The sequence below is a fragment of the Hesperophylax consimilis genome, unplaced genomic scaffold (assembly GCF_061612785.1).
Source record: "Hesperophylax consimilis isolate HC1 unplaced genomic scaffold, BYU_Hcon_1.0 scaffold_32, whole genome shotgun sequence".
Taxonomy (NCBI): Eukaryota; Metazoa; Arthropoda; class Insecta; order Trichoptera; family Limnephilidae; genus Hesperophylax; species Hesperophylax consimilis.
The window spans coordinates 845,948-865,122 of record NW_028301262.1 but is presented as its reverse complement, the minus strand read 5'-3'; the positions used below and the strand labels follow the sequence as shown (position 1 = coordinate 865,122).

Here is a 19,175-nt window from a genome sequence, read left to right as displayed (position 1 = left end):
CGAACATGTGTAGTTGCACTCGGAACATGAAGACGGTTTTTCTCCACCATGGGTAAACATGTGAATTTGAAGTTGTCCCTTTGTTGAAAATGAATAGTTGCAAACGGAACATGAAAAAGGTTTTTCTCCACCGTGTGTAAGCGAATGAATTTTTAAATCCCTCATTTGAAAACACGAATAACGGCATTCGGAACATGAAAAGGGTTTTTCTTCAGTATGGGTGCGCAAGTGCTGTTTCAACGATGAACTTCGAATTCAACAATAGTTACAATGGGGACAAGAGTATCGTTTTCCCCCAGGATGCGTCTTAACGTTCGCCAACAAGTCTGAAAAGAATGTGGATAAAGCATAATTAGTCAAGTGCAGTAAATATATATATTTTTAAATTAGATGAGCATAAATGGTAAACTTTAACAAAACAAAAACGGCTGTGTCGGCGGTCTGTTTAATTTTTACACAGCGCTTAATGTAACAACCGTGTATATAAATAAAAATGTAAATGATCGTTTGTTTAAAATCTTAAATCTCCGTCCTTCATAAACGTTCTTCACGGATAGCTTTAAAATATTGACACAACGTTGCATTTGAATACTCTTGTGTTTTTATATACCTATTTTATATAGATGTCAGCTGTGACAGGTAAAAACATTTTTTTGAAAACCAAGGCCGTCTGTTAGACAAACTTGTTTTATTAATAGTGCCATCTGTTGGACGTAAAATAAACACACGCCAATGTTTCACTTTATGCACAGACAGAATGAGCCACAGCAATGACAGCAATTGACATGTTTAATGCCAGTTTGACAGTATATACGCATCTTAATCGCTCCGAACTAACATTAAAAATATATGATTTTTAACCCATGAAATAGAAAGTAAAAAGTTTTTGAGGTGTTTGAAGTGTTTACAGTGAAGGATTTCAATTCAATTTAACTCAAAAGTGACTTGTGTACTGAGAAACATTAAAAAACATTTGTGATCCAATGATAAAGTGAAGTAACAATCAAAAAGTGACAGCTCAATGTATTTTACCAGCTACGATTAAAATTTGTCTAGCGAAATACATCAAATTCTATTGATATAAAATTAGCTAACAATAATTAAATTATCATACGAAGTGTTTTTGAACCAGTGAAATAGGACTCATCTCTCTAAAAAAAAAATTAAAAAATTAACAGCAACCAATGAACACAACAATAAACAACTATTTTTATTTTCTTTGCTGCTCGGTTCCTATTATAATCTGATAAATCCACGCATCGCCTTGCGCCGTTCGTGGGTCAGTGGTATAAACAGCCGGACGAGTTTATGCAGATATTCCAGTGAGGTCGGATCGAATCCTACTGAAGCCCAAAGAAAAAGTTATTTTATAAATATAAATAAATTCGTACATTTTTATTTTTAAATTTAAAATATCCGATCATCGAACCTTTCTTCAAAATGAATAAGCAAAAGAAACCTCAAAAAAAGGCGCCATCTAGCGACTCAGAAGAAGAAGACACAATGACTAATAAAATGATCAAATGCATTGAAAAAAAATTTAATGAATTAACCAGTCAACTTATGAAATCTTTTAATGAACAAATAAAAGAACTTAAGAAGTCCGTCGAATTTTGTTGTGAGAAACTAGACGAATATGAAGAAAAAAACAAAAGCAAAGAATTATTGATTAAACAACTTCAAGCAGAAAATAAAGAAATAAAACTACATATTAATAAAATGGAGCAAAATGAAAAACAAAATAACGTCGAAATACAGGGTGTTCCTTTGAAGGAAAATGAAAATATCACAAAAGTATTTAATAATATATTGGAAACACTCAAATGTGATAAAGAAACTATTAAAGTGGCAAATATTTTCAGAAGCAAAAATAAAAACCCGAACAAAAATCCTCCCATAGTAGTTTGTCTACAAAACAAAGATAGTAAAGACGTAATCATAACACATAAAAAGAAATATGGTATTTTATGTGCAAAAAACATAAATTTTGAAGAAAACAACACAATATATATTAACGAACAACTGACCCAATACAATAAACATCTACTTTACCTTGCTAAATCTTCAAGGCTTGGGTACAAATTTATTTGGGCAAAGAACGGAAAAATTTGGATGAGAAAAAATGAAAAATCTCCCATCATACAAATAAACAGCTCAGAAGACATCCCCTCCGAATAAATAATAATAACACCACATAGCAAACACCAATCAACCTTTAACATGGCTGAAGAAAACCATATACATGAAAATTATAAATGTACAAACCCAAATGAACTAAATCTACTTTTTAAAAATGTTAATTTCTCTATTTTAAATATGAATATTAGAAGTTTAAGGAAACACTTCGATGAGCTCTGTATCCTTATTAATAACCTAGATTTTTCTCCAAGCGTAATTGTTTTGACTGAAACACAAATGAAAGATGTTATTCCATATAATTTATCAGAATATACCACAATTTCCTCTGCCTGTAAGCATACTGGTCATGATGGAGTCACTGTCTTCTTTCATAATACTCTGAAAAATGTTGCCACTGAATTTATTGAATTTAAGTCAGCCAATGCAATAAAATTAACCTTTTTTCAAAACAACTATAAATATCACGTACTAGCCATATACAGATCCCCATCATTAAATGATTTTTTATTTGTAAAAGAACTAAAATCTTTTGTTAGAAATCTTGACAGAAACAATTTTAATTTTTCCATTTTGACAGGTGACATTAATATAAATATTAATGATAACAATATAAATGTAAATTGTCAAAATGAGTATCTAGATTGTTTATCAAGCTCTGGATATACATCATATATTAGCTCACCAACTAGAGTAACCTTAAGTAACTCTGCATGTTTAGACCACATATTTGTCAAGTCGCACAAGGCGACCAATATTATCTCTTCAATTCTTGAAACTAATATCACAGATCATTACCCGACCTTTTATGGACACCATTTCAAAAATACACCTCTAAACCAAAATTCTGTAACTCTAGAAAAAGTAGACATTGATTATAAAACTCTAAACTCTTTACTTCAGTCAGAAAACTGGGAAAATGTAATATCAATAGAAAATCCACATTTAGCATTAGAGAATTTCTATAATACTCTTAGAGAGTATATTCTAAAAAGTGAAAGTAAAATAGTTGTCACTAACAGAAAATATAAAAAAATTAAACCTTGGATTACAGTTGGATTAATTATATCAATTAAACAAAGGGATAAATTATATAGAGAAATGATAAAATATCAAATGGATTGCCAAAATAATAATCTCAGAACAATGCCTTATCTGAAAACAAAATATCTAATGTACCGAAACTTACTAAATAGACTGATACGAAACTGCAAAAAGAAATACTATTGTGAACAAATTGAAAATGCTAAAAATAATACTAAAAAAACTTGGAATATTATAAATGAAATTGCCAACAAAAAAATTATGTCTTCAAATATTGTAAATGAGGTTAAAATAAATAATGAAATAATAACTAACAAATCGACCATTGCAGAATGTTTTAATAACTTCTTTACAAATATAGTAGACGAGGTACTTCAATCTTCCGGCATTAATGTTAATCATGATTATATGGAGACATCTCCTCAATTAGACTCTAATAACGATTCAATTAACTCAATAGAATATTTTTCTCCTATTACATTTAATGAAATTGAAAAATATATTGATAACCTAAAACCATCCAACTCTAAGGGAAATGATGGCCTATCATGTGATACATTAAAAAAAATAAAACAACATGTATTAACGCCATTACAACATATCTTTAATATATGCCTCAAAGATGGTCATTTTCCAGAACAGTTTAAAATCTCCACTATAATACCTATTCATAAATCTGGGGATACGCATAAATTAGACAATTACAGACCAATATCCCTTGTTTCAAACCTATCAAAAATATTCGAAAAATGCATCAAATTTAGAGTCATTGAACACTTAGAAAAATATAAAATTCTATCGAAAAACCAATACGGCTTTCGTAAAGATCTAAGCACTGAGGATGCCATATATGAATTGACAAAAAATATTTATACATCTATCGATAAAAAAAAGAAATGTCTTGCCATATTCCTAGATTTAAGAAAAGCTTTCGACACCGTTAATCATAATTTACTCATTAAAAAAATAACTCAACTGGGCTTCAAAAAACACACACTAAAATTACTATCAAACTATCTTAAAGACAGAACACAAAAAACAAAAATTGGGAATAATTATAGTTCAGAAACACAGATAAAAAACGGAGTTCCGCAGGGAACTGTTCTTGGCCCGATTTTATTCTTAATTTATATTAATGATTTATGTAATTTTGTAATCCCTGGTAAAATTGTTTCTTACGCCGATGACACGGCAATAATAGTGGATGGTAATAATTGGACAGAAACTTTTTCGAATGCAACTGTATGTATTTCACTTGTTTCAAAATGGTTAAAATACAACAAACTTGTCTTAAACTACAGCAAAACATTTTACTTACCTTTTTATAAAAACATCAAAAACAAACCAAAAGACAACCTTAAAATTAGAATCCATAATACAACTTGCAATCAAGAAATGTGCTTCCTGTGCAACGAACTCGCTAATGTCAAAAATATAAAATATTTAGGAGTATCAATAGATATTAATCTTAATTGGAAATCTCATATTAATCAAACCACTTCTAAACTAAGATATCTAACCTACATATTTTATAGACTCAAGGAAATTTTAAACGCTGAAAAATTGAAAATGATCTACTTCTCCCTGGTGCAATCTGCAATCACTTATGGCATAATAGGATGGGGTGGTGCACCTGATACATTTATTAACCACTCGGAACATTAGAACGTCAAAAGACGTAAATATGATAATAGCGGTCAAGACATTAGTACGTCTTTTCACGTAAGCGCGCGAGATTTTACAAAAATCGATTTATTTCCATCACTAGTATACGGATTGCCATGATTTAAAAAACAGAGTATCGATAGTGAATAACGCTACGCGTCTGCATTCAAAAATATCTATGGAATCTTGAGGTGCATTATCTGAGTCGATTGAATCTGTCAGCTTGTTCGTTCGTAATTTATTGCGTTTTTAAATAATTTATTAAAAATATTTTAGTTTGGACGGTTAATATTTTGAGGTGACCAATAGTTTTTAATTATATTTCTTCAATATATAAAGTGTTATTTCTTTATGATACTCAGAAAAAAGTACATTTTTCACAGCCTTGAAATAATGGTCAGCGATTTTTACATATTTTTGACGTTTTCAGAAAATGTATATTTAGAAACGCAAATATTTACGTAAAACAAAACAATACGATAGTGAATTTCATAATCTTTCCAAAACATTTTTTAGAATGAGGCTACGTTTCCCAAGACGTGAGTTATGATGCTTTTAGCAAAAGTCGTGAATAACACAAAAATTTCCGCGTTTTGACAGTTCGCAAAGGAACACATAGCATACAAATGCCTTTGTCTGAGAGGTTAAGCCTCTACAAATAATTCAAAAGCACATAATTAAAGTCATATATAACAAAAATAAAACATTTTCGACCGACCTATTATACAAGGAATCTAAATTATTTAACATTCGTAAATTATTTATATTACAAACTATGAAATATCTATTTAAAAACAAATACAATTTCAAAATAAATGAAAACAGAATGAGCAAAAGAACAAATAATATATTTTACACCCCCCAAACCAATACTAAATTAATGCAGACGCATAGCAGTTTCATTGGTCCTCGTAAATTTAACCTTCTACCACTACAAACTCAAATGATAAATAAAAAGATAGAATATATTAAAGAGGTAAAATTATGGCTGATTGACGCAGATATTGAAACGCTTTTACTATAAATTTATTTATCCTTTCTACAACTCACTTGCTGAAACTTTATAAATTATTGTACATAATGTTTTTCTCTTTACTTTTTATAATAACTATAAACAAAAAAAAACTTTTTCTACTAATGTTTATTATACTTTAGGTACTTGAAATATAGTAATCGTTTTATATTACCCACACTCAGGCAGTCAGTGCCTTAGTGGGTTTTCATTTCTTTTGTAAACTATTTGGTATTATATATTATGTTATTTTATACTATCTATTAATATGTATAATATGTGTAAAGAAATGAAAATAAATAAAGTTAAAAAAAATAAAAAAAAATAAAAAAAAATGCGTGGCGAGGTATGGCTAGTATATAATAAATATGTATGTAACATGACTTAAAATAAGAGGTCTTTTGAGAACAGAATAACTAATGAACGGCAAGGACTGAATTAACAAGAATAAACGTCTTGTCTACAAAACAGGCAGGAATTCTGAACATCTGAAACCAACATACCTTTGTAACCGAACTTGGAGGTTGTCGGAGTACTCTCCGCATACTGCAAACACTCAGTCTTCACGTCCGGGAGGTAGATATCTATATCTGTATACGGCATTTCACAACCACCCTCTTCCTGGGACCCTGGTTCCACCTTGATGGAAACACTGTTGGGAAGACCCATTGCCTCCTGGTAAATGGTCCCAACTAAAAATAAATAACATAATGATCACATTCAGTTGAAAAGAAATATGAATGATGTCGGATGTAAGCTGGACCACCTAAAGTAAATATCACGGACGATTATTTGACCTCGTGCATCAAAGAAGTAAAATATCAAGATGGAGAGCCGGTACATAAATGTATACAGTCTGTTATAATATAAGAAGTTATAATGTTATCGCATAAAGCTAAAAATGGTTATTGTAAAAATAAAAAAAATCACTGTTGACAGTTTGTTAATTGTGCTTCCTATCATATTAGTCATACTTGGAATGAAACTAAATCGAACGCATTATATTTTATGGATTTACTTGACATCGTGATTTAAATTTAAACTTGTTGGTGTTATCAGTATAATGTTATCTATGGCCATTTCCTAATATATTGTCTGTGCTACACAAACCCTAGCTGTCACCACTTGTCAACAGATCGCCAGCTGGGCTGGTTTAATAAATAACATATCAAATACAAACGTGTTATAATATTCGTTCACCACAATACAACATGGTGTCAGGTGTGTCTTAATAAATATATTGTGAGTGAAGTCAAGTCAAGTCACATCAAGAGTCAATAATTTGTATCCAAAACAAATTGTCAAAAGAAATAAAATGTCGAGTCATATTGTGCCTATGGTGATTGTTCCAAATATGGCGGGTGAGTGGAAGAAATTTAAGCAATCATTCCTTATTTATATGATGGCTAATAATTTTAATGAAGAAAAGGAAATTCAAAAAGTGGCCAGGCTTCTACACACGATTGGCCCGAAAGGGGTAGAAATTTTTAACTCATTTGGCCTCACAATTGAGAAAAGTACGCTCGACGGTATTCTACTCCTTTACGATAAACACTTCATACCCACAATAAATGTGACAGTGGAACGATTTAAATTCTTCACGAGGAAACAAGGCGACAGTGAAACAGTCGAAGATTTTATTGCTTCGCTACAAAATCTAAGTCAAACTTGTGATTTCGGCAATCTACAAACATCCTTAATAAAGGACATATTCATATGTAACCTAAATCGAAATCTTTACTACTTGAAAGAAAGACTTTTACAAGAAACGTCGTTAAACTTGGAAAAAGCGATTAATTTGTCAAGAGCGATTGTTGTATCGAGGGAAAACACAAGAAGTCTTGAGGGGAATATTATACAACAAGTTCTACGAAGCCCTTCTTCATCTTCACTATCAGCCAGAAGCCATTCCAGAAGTCAATCCGGAAGTCCGAGCAATCATTCCAGAAGTCCATCGGGAAGTCCGAGCAGTCTATCCAGAGGTCAATCCGGAAGTCAGGGCGGAGTCTGTACCAAATGTGGACAAATTCACCGCACAAACTGCCCGGCATCATAAGCTAAATGCTTTAATTGTCTCAAGATTGGGCATTATTCGAAATTTTGTTTTAATAGGAAATTGAAAGGTAGGAAAATTAATGTTAATACATTGTCACAAAGTAAAATACCCAACCACGACTATACAATTGATACATTAAATTGTAACAATATTAATTCAACATTGAATTCATGGCACATTAATTTAAGAATAAATAATGTTATAATTTCATGTCTTATAGATACCGGTGCCAATGTAAATGTTATGTCTTTTACAAATTTTAATAAACTTGGTTTGTCAGAAAAAATTATCACAGAAACAGCATTTAAAATAAATTCATTCGGTGGTACTAACATTCCTACAAAAGGAATTTGTAAGTTAAATTGTTTTTATAATAATGATAAAAATATGTCCATTCCCTTTGTCATCACTGAGTTGAAATCATGTCAAACTATATTAGGGCTAGCTACTTGCAATGCAATGGGAATAATAAAACGTGTGTATTCTAACACGAATAATTCTGAAAATATTCCCAACAATGATTTGTCAATGTATAATTCGAACAATTTAATAAAGAAATTTAACGATGTTTTTCAGGGTCTCGGATGCTTACCTCACGAATGTCATCTAACAGTTCGATCTGATGTTCATCCTAAAATCGATGCACCAAGAAAGATTCCATTCAAGCTGCACGATAAATTAAAAGAAGAATTAGATAGAATGGAGGAAATGAAGGTCATTGTCAAGGTTACAAAACCAACACCGTGGGTGAGTTCCATAGTTGTCGTAGAAAAAAAAAAATCACAGTTACGCATTTGTCTAGATCCACGAAATTTAAATAGGGCTATTTGCAGAACGCATTATCCAACACCTTCAATGGACGAAATTAGGTTTAAAATTAAAGGAGCGAAGTTTTTTTCAAATCTAGACGCATTTTCAGGTTTTTGGATGATACGCTTAGATAGTGAAAGTTCAGATTTATGCACTTTCCAAACACCTTTCGGCAGGTATCAATTTTTAAGACTTCCGTATGGAATTAATTCAGCTCCCGAATTCTTCTCTAGAATAATGACGGAAATATTTGCTGATCTAGAAGGGGTGATAGTTTTCGTTGACGATATTTTAGTATGGGGAGAGAATCTTGAATCTCATGAAAGGAGATTAGAAAATGTTTTTAAAAGAGCCAGAGAAGTAAATTTAAAATTCAATCTAAATAAATGTCACTTTGGCTTACAGGAAGTTACTTTTCTAGGTCATATCTTTAGCAGTCAAGGGATCAGGCCAGATGAGTCAAAGATTAGAGCTATTCGAGAATTACCTACTCCCACTTGTAAGAAAGACTTACAACGGTTTTTAGGTATGATTAATTACTTGGGATCTTTTATCAAAGATTTGTCAAAAGAAACAGAACTTTTAAGGACTTTGCTAAAGAAAGACGTCAGCTGGCAATGGGATGCCAATCACGATCAGTCCTTTGTCAATTTAAAGAAAATTATAAGTTCATCTCCAGTGCTTATTAATTTTGACATTAAAAAACCGTTAAAATTATCAGTAGATTCTTCGCAGAGCGCAGTGGGCGCAGTTATTTTGCAGGAAAGTAGACCGATTGCTTATGCGTCAAAAACACTAACGTCCAGTCAGCAAAATTATGCACAGATAGAGAAGGAATTATATGCAATTTTATTCGGTTGTCAAAAATTCCATCAGTATATTTATGGCCACGTAGTAAATGTTGAAACAGATCATAAACCACTAGTCACACTTTTTAAGAAATCACTTTCTGAAGTTCCCGCAAGGTTACAACGAATGATGATGTCTCTACAATGCTACCATTTAGACGTCAGATATGTACCTGGTAAATTTATGTATATTGCCGATACGTTATCTAGAGCGCCGTTACCTGATACAGAAATAACAGATGCGGAAAAAGAAATTGACATACATATCAATTTACTGATGTCAAGTCTGGCAGTTTCAGAAGAAAAACTGAAATTAATCACTGAGGCGACGAAACAAGATCAGTCTTTATTAACTTTAATGAAATATTATAAAACCGGTTGGCCGTCAAATAAAAATGTAATTGAACCCTGCGTTAAACCATACTGGAATTTTCAAGCAGAAATTCATGTTGTCAATGATCTGGTATTTAAGGGACCTAGTTTAATTATACCGTCAATTTTACGTCCTGAAATTTTAAAAGATGTACATAAAGGTCACTTAGGTATGTCAAAAGCAAAAAGTCTAGTCAGAAATATGATTTTTTGGCCGAATATTAACTCTGATATTAAAAACATTGTCGATCAATGTCAGATTTGTACTAAATTTAAACCTAATAACCCGTCACAGCCTCTTTTGCCCCATGGTATCACTAATTTTCCCTGGGAAAAGGTAGGTGTAGATTTAATGCATTTCAACAACTCAAATTATCTCATTGTTACTGATTATTATTCAAAGTACATCGAAAATTCAATGTTACACAATTATAACGCGGAAACTGTAGTCACACACTTAAAATCTATATTTTCACGTCATGGGATACCGTTAACGCTTGTTAGTGATAATGGACCACCATTTCAATCAGCCATTTTTAAAAACTTTTTATATGAGTGGGATATTGAACATATCACCACTAGTCCAAACTATCCTCAGTCAAATGGTCAAGCTGAGAGTTCAGTAAAAATAGTAAAGAATATTTTAAGAAAATGCCTTGAATCCAAAACTGATCCGTATCTTGCTATGTTACATTACAGAAATAGTCCAAAAAATAATTTTCCATCCCCTGCAAGCCTCTTAATGTCACGTCAACTTAGATGTAATTTACCCGTAACATCCAGTCAACTTAGACCAAAAGTCGTGCGATTTAAAGAATATGAAGATAAATTTAAGGGTCGTCAAAACAAAATGAAAAAATATTTTGACAAAAAGGTTCGGATCTTGTCTGAGTTGAAGATGGGCGATAAAGTAGTTTTTAAAAAAGATGTGTCAAGTTCATGGTCACCAGCTACTGTAGTAGAAATTGTTAAAGGATGCCCAAGGTCATATATTGTTGAAACTCCCGATGGTTCAAGATATCGCAGGAATAGGAAACACTTAAATTTAGACAGATCACGTCAGGAATCATCATCACCGCTGAATGGAAATAGTTCATCGGAGAAAGGTGTACGTTTTGACAATGATTTTCATTCCATCCCGTTCTATCCAGGTCCTACAACTTCTGATGAGCTGACAAACAATGAGGCAAGCATTCGAACTCGTTCGGGCAGAATTGTTAATAAACCTGATAGATATAATCCATCTGATTATAATTAAATTTGGTAATTGTATTTCACTTACAGTTTATTACTATGTCATGAATTATGTTTATTTGAAAAGGAAAATTTATATTTGTAATGTTCATCTTGTCTTGACTTGTTTTTCTTTATTAGGAAAAGAGGGATGTTGGTGTTATCAGTATAATGTTATCTATGGCCATTTCCTAATATATTGTCTGTGCTACACAAACCCTAGCTGTCACCACTTGTCAACAGATCGCCAGCTGGGCTGGTTTAATAAATAACATATCAAATACAAACGTGTTATAATATTCGTTCACCACAATACAACAAAACTAAAATAATAAATTTACAATCAATAACCGGGCGACAAAAATCAGTGCGCAATAAAATTAAGATTGATATTTAAAATATATCACGGCCGCTTTTACCAATAAGACGGCAGAAGAGAGACCGCTCAGTTCCTAAAGAGAACTCAGAACGATGTTGACTTCAAAAACATGACTGGCAGTAAATACGTATTATATTATATATACGTATTATAAAATATATATATATATATTTTTACTTTATTTATTTTCATTTCTTTACATATATTATACATAATAATAGACAGTAAATAATAACATAATACATATAACCAAAATTGTATACACAAGAAATGAAAACCCACTAAGGCACTGCCTGAGTGTGGGTAATATAAAACCATTACTATATTTTAAGTACCTAAGTATAATATATATAAGTAGAAAAAGTTTTTTTTTTGTTTATAGTTATTATAAAAGTAAAGAGAAAACATTATGTACAATATTTTATAAAGTCTCAGCAAGTGAGTTGTAGAAAGGATCAATAAATTTATATAAAAAGCGTTTCAATATCTGCGTCATCCAGCCATAATTTTACCTCTTTAACATATTCTATTGTTTTATTTATCATTTGAGTTTTGTAGTGGTAGAAGGTTAAATGTACGAGGACCGATGAAACTGCTATGTGTCTGCATTAATTTAGTATTTGTTTGGGGGGTGTAAAATATATTATTTGTTCTTTTGCTCATTCTGTTTTCATTTATTTTTAAATTATTTTTGTTTTTAAATAAATATTTCATTGTTTGTAATATAAATAATTTACGAATGCTAAATAATTTAGATTCTTTGTATAATAGGTTGGTCGAGAATGTTTTATTTTTGTTATATACGACTTTAATTATGTGTTTTTGAATTATTTGTAGGGGCTTAATAAATGTATCAGGTGCACCACCCCATCCTATTATGCCATAAGTGATTGCAGATTGCACCAGGGAGAAGTAGATCATTTTCAATTTTTCAGTGTTTAAAATTTCCTTGAGTCTAAAAAATGTGTAGGTAAGATATCTTAGTTTAGAAGTGGTTTGATTAATATGTGATTTCCAATTTAGATTAATATCTATTGTTACTCCTAAATATTTTATATTTTTGACATTAGCGAGTTCGTTGCACAGGAAGCACTTTTCTTGATTGCAAGTTGTATTATGGATTCTAATTTTAAGGTTGTCTTTTGGTTTGTTTTTTATGTTTTTGTAAAAAGGTAAGTAAAATGTTTTGCTGTAGTTAAATAAAATTAATTATAATATTATTATAAATGGTATATTTATATATATACAGAGATATTATCTGATTGGTAGATACTCTCAGTATTCCTCGAAACCCCATGGAAACAAACATAACAATGGATTGTCGGACGCTTCGCCCTCATTTGCAGTCATGTAGGTTAATCAAGTATTTCGGCATTATTGAGATCTGTATAAGGCTAGCATGTGGTCTCCATTGAAGAATCTGCTAGCCCTGTACAATACGCGCAGTTTTTTGATAACCTATCTATTACAATGCAACTTACTACTCGCATACTGCAAACATTCCTTCTTTACGTCGGGGAGGTAGATATCTATATCGGTATACGGCATTTTACATCCGTCCTCATCCTGCGACCCTGCTTCCACCTTGATGGAAACACTCTCTGTGTCGGGAAGATCCATGGCCTTCTGGTAAATGGTCCAAACTCAAAATATGTCAAAGCTGAAACGGAATATGAATTAATCATATTTACGAAGGTTATAATTAGTTTAAAGTGATCACCTTCAGTTGGAACGAAATACTCAAAACCTCGAAGGTGAAATGGAACACATATAATTAATAATATAGACCGTTTTTTGACCTATAGGATCAAAGATGTCCAATATTAATATGGAGAGCAGATGTCTAAACATTTTGCCTGTAATACGATTAATGTAAACTTTTATCGCATAAAGTTATGAATGCTTTCAAGGAAACTTTTTTATCACTAATGTCCAGTTGACAGTTTGTTAATTACGCTTAGTGTATAAGTCTTACATGGAATGAAACAAAATCAAAAGAAATATATTTCATGGATACACTTGCCACAATGCTTTAAATTTAAGCTCGATGCATGTTTAAAATCATTAACAAATTAAACTTTTAATTTTTATAAATTTTAAATATCCGCTTTCACCAATAACACGACAGAAGAGAGAACATTCATAGAATTAAAAGCGGCGTCGACTTTACAAACATGACTGGCAGTAAATATATTTGACTGGATTAATATAACCGATGTAAATACGTTATTAGAGTTGAGTTTTGCAAGAGTTGAACCATTTGCTACAATGTTATCTTAGTGCTAGATACTCTCAGTATCACCCTGAATCTTTATACAGATTTGAAAGGTTTCTTTAAATGGCTTAAGCCGTTTTTTGCGACCAGATTTGGTATAAAGCGAAATGTTTGATATTAGTTTCAATTTCAGGGTGCTAAGTAAAACAAACTTGGTGATGTCCATTACTGACAATGAGTAAACGCAAGACAATATATGTAATGTAACTTCTAGTGGAATTGACTAATTAGAATAAGCTTAAGTATTCCACTCAGTGTAAAGATATAAACAACCCCATGTACGGTCTGTCACGAGTTAACCTGGCTGGTGTTGGGTAACTCAATATATTATAAAGCGAATGATGTAAAACTGATATATTCTTATAATTAACATGCATCAATTAGGTTGTTCAGGTCTTACTTAGTCAATATAACATGAACCTACTAACACGAGTACAAGGCAACAGTTCGAATGTGTTGAAGAAATGTCACTAGAAAATTAGAAGTGCAAGAATGTGATTTACTTCGGAATAAAAAATGTGATGTTCACTGAAGTGATACAAAACTGTATAAATGGAACACAAATATTATGCAGAATATAATACTACTTCAGAAAAAATGAACAACAATGGTATTGTGTTACTAAGCAAAATGCACTAAGACGTAAATAAACCACTCACTAGGTCACTTTCGGGTTTTTTTTATGGGAAAAGTTAGCACACTTCTTAACCACAGATATAGCCGACGGAGCGTTGATGATAATATGCAAGTCAGAAAAAATCAAAGCCATATAAAAAAGGTGCGACCGTAGACAATAATATTGCGCTCAGCCATTCATTCTTTGGCACAAAAACAATTTTAAAATTAAAAACGTCTTTGAAGCAGAAAAATATCAAAATGTTACCTGACGGCAAAGTTCACCTGACAAAGCATTGTTCTAAGAAAATTAACTATCAGGGCTCGTGTTATCAAGAGGAAACTTTGTCAGTGGACACTTGTTAATTTGAGACAAAAAACCCAAAAGTAACAAAAAACTTGAATAAATGAAAAACGAAAAGAACACTGAAAAACAAAAATTTGCAAACATGATTGTGCTTATCTGCTTATTGTGAAAAGAAAAATAAATTAACTCATGGTCACATGTTTAATATTTTTGAATGTACTAAAACAATAAGATAAAACAGGATAATCGTTGATAAACAGCGCCCTTGAGATGATTTTGCACAAAAGACGGCGCTGTACAATTCATCCTAATACTATTTTTATTTTATTATGAAAAGTGAGTCAATGTAATCGATAACATTTATACGCTGTGAAGGTAGACATATTTGCCAAGAAGGCATATGTCATAATGTAAATAAGTAGGTAAGAAGCACTTTTAACAAGCCATTTAACGTATTTTGCGATTGCAAAATCCTGACGCGTAATAACCTAAAAACTGTCAATTCATTATAAATTTGAACTTACGTAGAGAGTACATTTAGGATAGGTTGAATATATATTTTTAACTCGCTAACACTACACGGATTATATTTTCATCACAAATAACTTTAACTAGCTAAATTTTAGACACGAAATGATAGTATCTCACGCCATCACACATCTGCGTCATGTCACCCGTGGCCTCGATCGATATGTCAAACTCTAAGCCAATGAGATCTGAGCTTTCTGCCACAATATTATTTTCTATAAGAAAACGGAGTTATGGGTGTCGGTTTCAAATGGGTTTCAAGGACAGGCCGTAGTTATATGCCTCTGCACAAAGAAATGGAAACGTCACTAGAGGTGGTTAATGTTTGGGTAAAGGTTATGAATTCCGCTTCACGGTAAATATGGAATGTTTACTTTGAATTAATACTTGAATTTAGTTTTATTATTAATAAAAGTTAGTATAAATGTTGGGGAAAACCAAAAATAAACACTTCAAATTTTAATTTCGTTTAAATTATTTCACCAACACGATATACACCGGTCGTCAACCAAAATCATAACGCCATGATTATAAATTAACCACTCTCTAAATCGATATCTTCGGGCTTTTTGTATGGCCCCGTTTTGTCACCCCCTTTACCACAGACGACCACAGATAAAACGGTCGTTTGGTCCAGACAGGTAAATATATCGAGGACCATAAAGAAATCTCAAGGCCATTTAAAAAAAGTGCAAACATAGACAATATAACTGCACCCAGCTAAAGGGACTGGGACACGGTCAAGCGGCTTGATCGCAAGCACGTAGTTTTTTTGTCTATTGTTGTCTATTGTTGTCTATTATTGTCTATGCTTAGCGGCTTGACAGCCCGCATCAAGCCTCTCCGTCAAGCATGGCCACGCCTTCCTGTGATTTCGTGGTGGTCTATATATATGTACTTCTATGCCTTCCTGTCATTTCGTGACTCGCGGCAAAATGGAATCTGTCAAAGACAAAGCGTTCTTGGCTCTTACGTTAGCTTTATGTTTGAATTAAATAATAAAAAGAAACGAATTTGGTGTCAAGAATGGTACAAGTTAAGGTACCGCTTTACCCATGAGCATTTGCAAAGTGTATTACAGGCTACAGCAATTTTTTGTATGAATATCTTGTGCGGTATTCATACAAAAAATATGTTTTCTCCATTGAAAATTCAGAAAATTATTTATTCTACAGTTTGATTATTAATGACCTTGAAAACCGCTGTCATAATTATTAAAAAATACTAAAATACTTCCAGAATTTTTAAATTAGATGGATTTCTACAAATTGAACACAAAAAAAATAACTAAGTAACAATTTTATTCAATTTATATCATTGTTTATGATACGTGATATTTATTTGTCTATTGTCGTTTGTCTATTCCCACAAAAATATAAATTCGCATCAAGCCTCGCCGCAAGCACGTAGAATTGCGCAATGCTTGCAAGCCAGCTTCGGTACACGGTCAAAATGCTTGACACAAAGTGCCATAGACAATAAACTACGTGCTTGCGATCAAGCCGCTTGACCGTGTCCCAGTCCCATAACATCGTTCATTCACTAGCACAAAAAAATTATATTTTAAAAATAAAAATATTGGAATGCAGAAAAAGGAAAATATGAAAAAACCCACAGCTATGCACATATCAAAATATTTTTTATTTTCAACAAGACAATGGACAGTAATTCAAAACAGGGTCAGCACAACCGATGTATTGAGCATTGATTTATTATTGAAGTAGAAGATAATACTAATATATCTAAACAAAACGTGAAACAGAACAAGACACGGAAAAATAAAAAGTAACGGTCTCAACTAGGAATCGAACCCAGGATTTTTGTCTTCCTGCAACAACTTAATAGGATTTAATTTGACCTTGCACAAAAATACAAGAATATATACACAAATACATATTCAACGTGTTGAAAGATATTCATTATTTCAAGTAATAGTAACGCCTTTTGACTTTTACATGGTAGAATTTAAATCATATTACATAAACCATAATATTAGAAATAAAAATTGTGTAGGTAGGTATAAATATAAGTAGACCGATTATAGTCAGAGAAGTAAACACAAGAACAAATTTATTTGAAACACTCAGTGCCAAGAAGTTTCAAAGAATATTTCGTCTCAATAAAGAAACAACATCATTATTAGTGCAACAAATTGAACCTCAGTTAAAATTCAACACCAATAAAAACATCAGCGAGGTGCTCGTAACTTGGAGCTAACACTCCTTATCGTTACTCCTTATCTCAATAAAGAAACAACATCATTATTAGTGCAACAAATTGAACCTCAGTTAAAATTCAACACCAATAAAAACATCAGCGAGGTGCTCGTAACTTGGAGCTAACACTCCTTATCGAGGAGTACTTTGCAAGGTTGTAAACTTCTAATCATACCTCATTCTTATAATAATTTAAAACAATATAATAGGTAAAAGAAATAAAAAACTAAATTACTCGGATAATTGTTTTATTTTTAATTCCTACAACAGAAGCTCTTTTTGTCTTATTTCATCATTATGTCTATTTGTTTTAACTTTTTCTTGATAAAATAAATTAACACACTATTAAACCACACACACAATCACAAAATATTTTGACACTTCAAGTAAAATCAGGTATTCCCCAAGGGTCAAACCTTGGTCCTCTGTTGTTCCTAATACTTATAGACGACATCCAGGTCTGTGTAAAATATAGCAGATGTCTTTTATTTGCGGATGATCTCAAACTTTTGATGGAAATAATATTTTACGAACACTGCTTAAAAATGCAATCTGACCTTGATGCTATAGCAGAATGGTCAGATAAAAACAAATTAGAATTTAATATAAAAAATGCGTAACAATGACATATACCCGCTCTCAGAAGCCCGTAGTTTTTGATTACAGCATTAGAGAAAAAATTATGCCGAATCAATAGTTATAAAGATCTCGGTATCGTCTTTGATCCAAAACTAACATTCTCGGACCACATATCACGACTTACTATAGCATGCTACAAACTCCTGGGGTTTATCACCAGAACATGCAAACAATTTCACGACCCAGATGCAATGATAGCCATGTTTGATGGCGTCATACGAAGTAAGCTGGAGTATGCTAGTGGTGTGTGGAAAGTATATTAATATGCTGGAACAAATCCAGAAAAAATTCCTCAGGTATGTCTATATGCGGATGCGTGGAACTTATCCAAGGTTCATGCACCATGTGGACTTACTTGAGGCAACAAATTGATTTAGCTTGAAAACTAGACGTCATGCAAATCTTGCAATACTTAGTTTTAACATAATCCATAACTATATTGATAGCCCGTTCCTCTTGGAATGCTATGGTTTATACGTGCCCGAAAACTTCAGCCGTAGTCGTCGACACGACTTATTCAAAATACCATACGGCAGAACAGATATTCTAGCACAACATAGCATGAGAAGAGGAATGGTGCTATTGAATGAAATCTCAGAAGCACTAGATATTTTTGTATAATAATTATCTACAAAGGTGTTAAGATTGTCAAATTGAGAATTGTACAGTAATTGGATAATCTATCTGTTGTGCAATAAAAAAAAAAATGAAACATCGTAGCTGTTTTATTTACGCGTTAATGGCGGTAACCACGCGGTAACTGTTTTACCGACGCGTTAATGACGTTTAACTAAAATCGCCACCCAACTGCGTGGTGCAGGACGCAACTAAACGCATTTAAGTTAAATGTATTAAAGGATCTTAAATTCGTTTAGTTAAATAATATTTAAAATAAACTTTGCGATAATTGGTGCAAGCCGCCCAGTGTTAATATTAAGTAATAAGTTTTGCCCGAGTTAAATGATAAGTTATTGGCATCGAACCATTATTTATTCAACCGTTTATTCTACATTCGCAATGTTAACTGTTCTTCAGGCTAT

At 32.1% G+C, this 19,175-nt stretch overlaps 2 protein-coding genes across 2 annotated transcripts in view; both read right to left on the bottom strand.

Annotated features, from left to right (window-relative positions):
* Positions 1-19,175, bottom strand: part of LOC149409257 (uncharacterized) — a 254,749-nt gene that overhangs the window by 120,948 nt on the left and 114,626 nt on the right. The gene's annotated exons all lie outside the window — the stretch shown is intronic.
* LOC149409259 (uncharacterized) lies at positions 256-13,175 on the bottom strand. Its single transcript, XM_089649967.1, has 3 exons — positions 13,037-13,175; positions 6,361-6,549; positions 256-326 (listed from the first exon to the last, which is right to left on the bottom strand). The coding sequence occupies exons 1-3, from the start codon at positions 13,173-13,175 to the stop codon at positions 256-258; spliced, it is 399 nt and encodes a 132-aa protein (XP_089506093.1).

Excerpts from the sequence above, each read along its gene's own strand:
- LOC149409259 (XM_089649967.1), bottom strand. The coding sequence starts at position 13,175 with ATGGATCTTCCCGACACAGAGAGTGTTTCCATCAAGGTGGAAGCAGGG. Across the intron at positions 6,550-13,036 it reads ATGTTTGCAGTATGCGAGTA|TTGGGACCATTTACCAGGAG; the intron begins GTAAGTTGCATT and ends ATTTATTTTTAG. Across the intron at positions 327-6,360 it reads CTCCAAGTTCGGTTACAAAG|ACTTGTTGGCGAACGTTAAG; the intron begins GTATGTTGGTTT and ends CATTCTTTTCAG.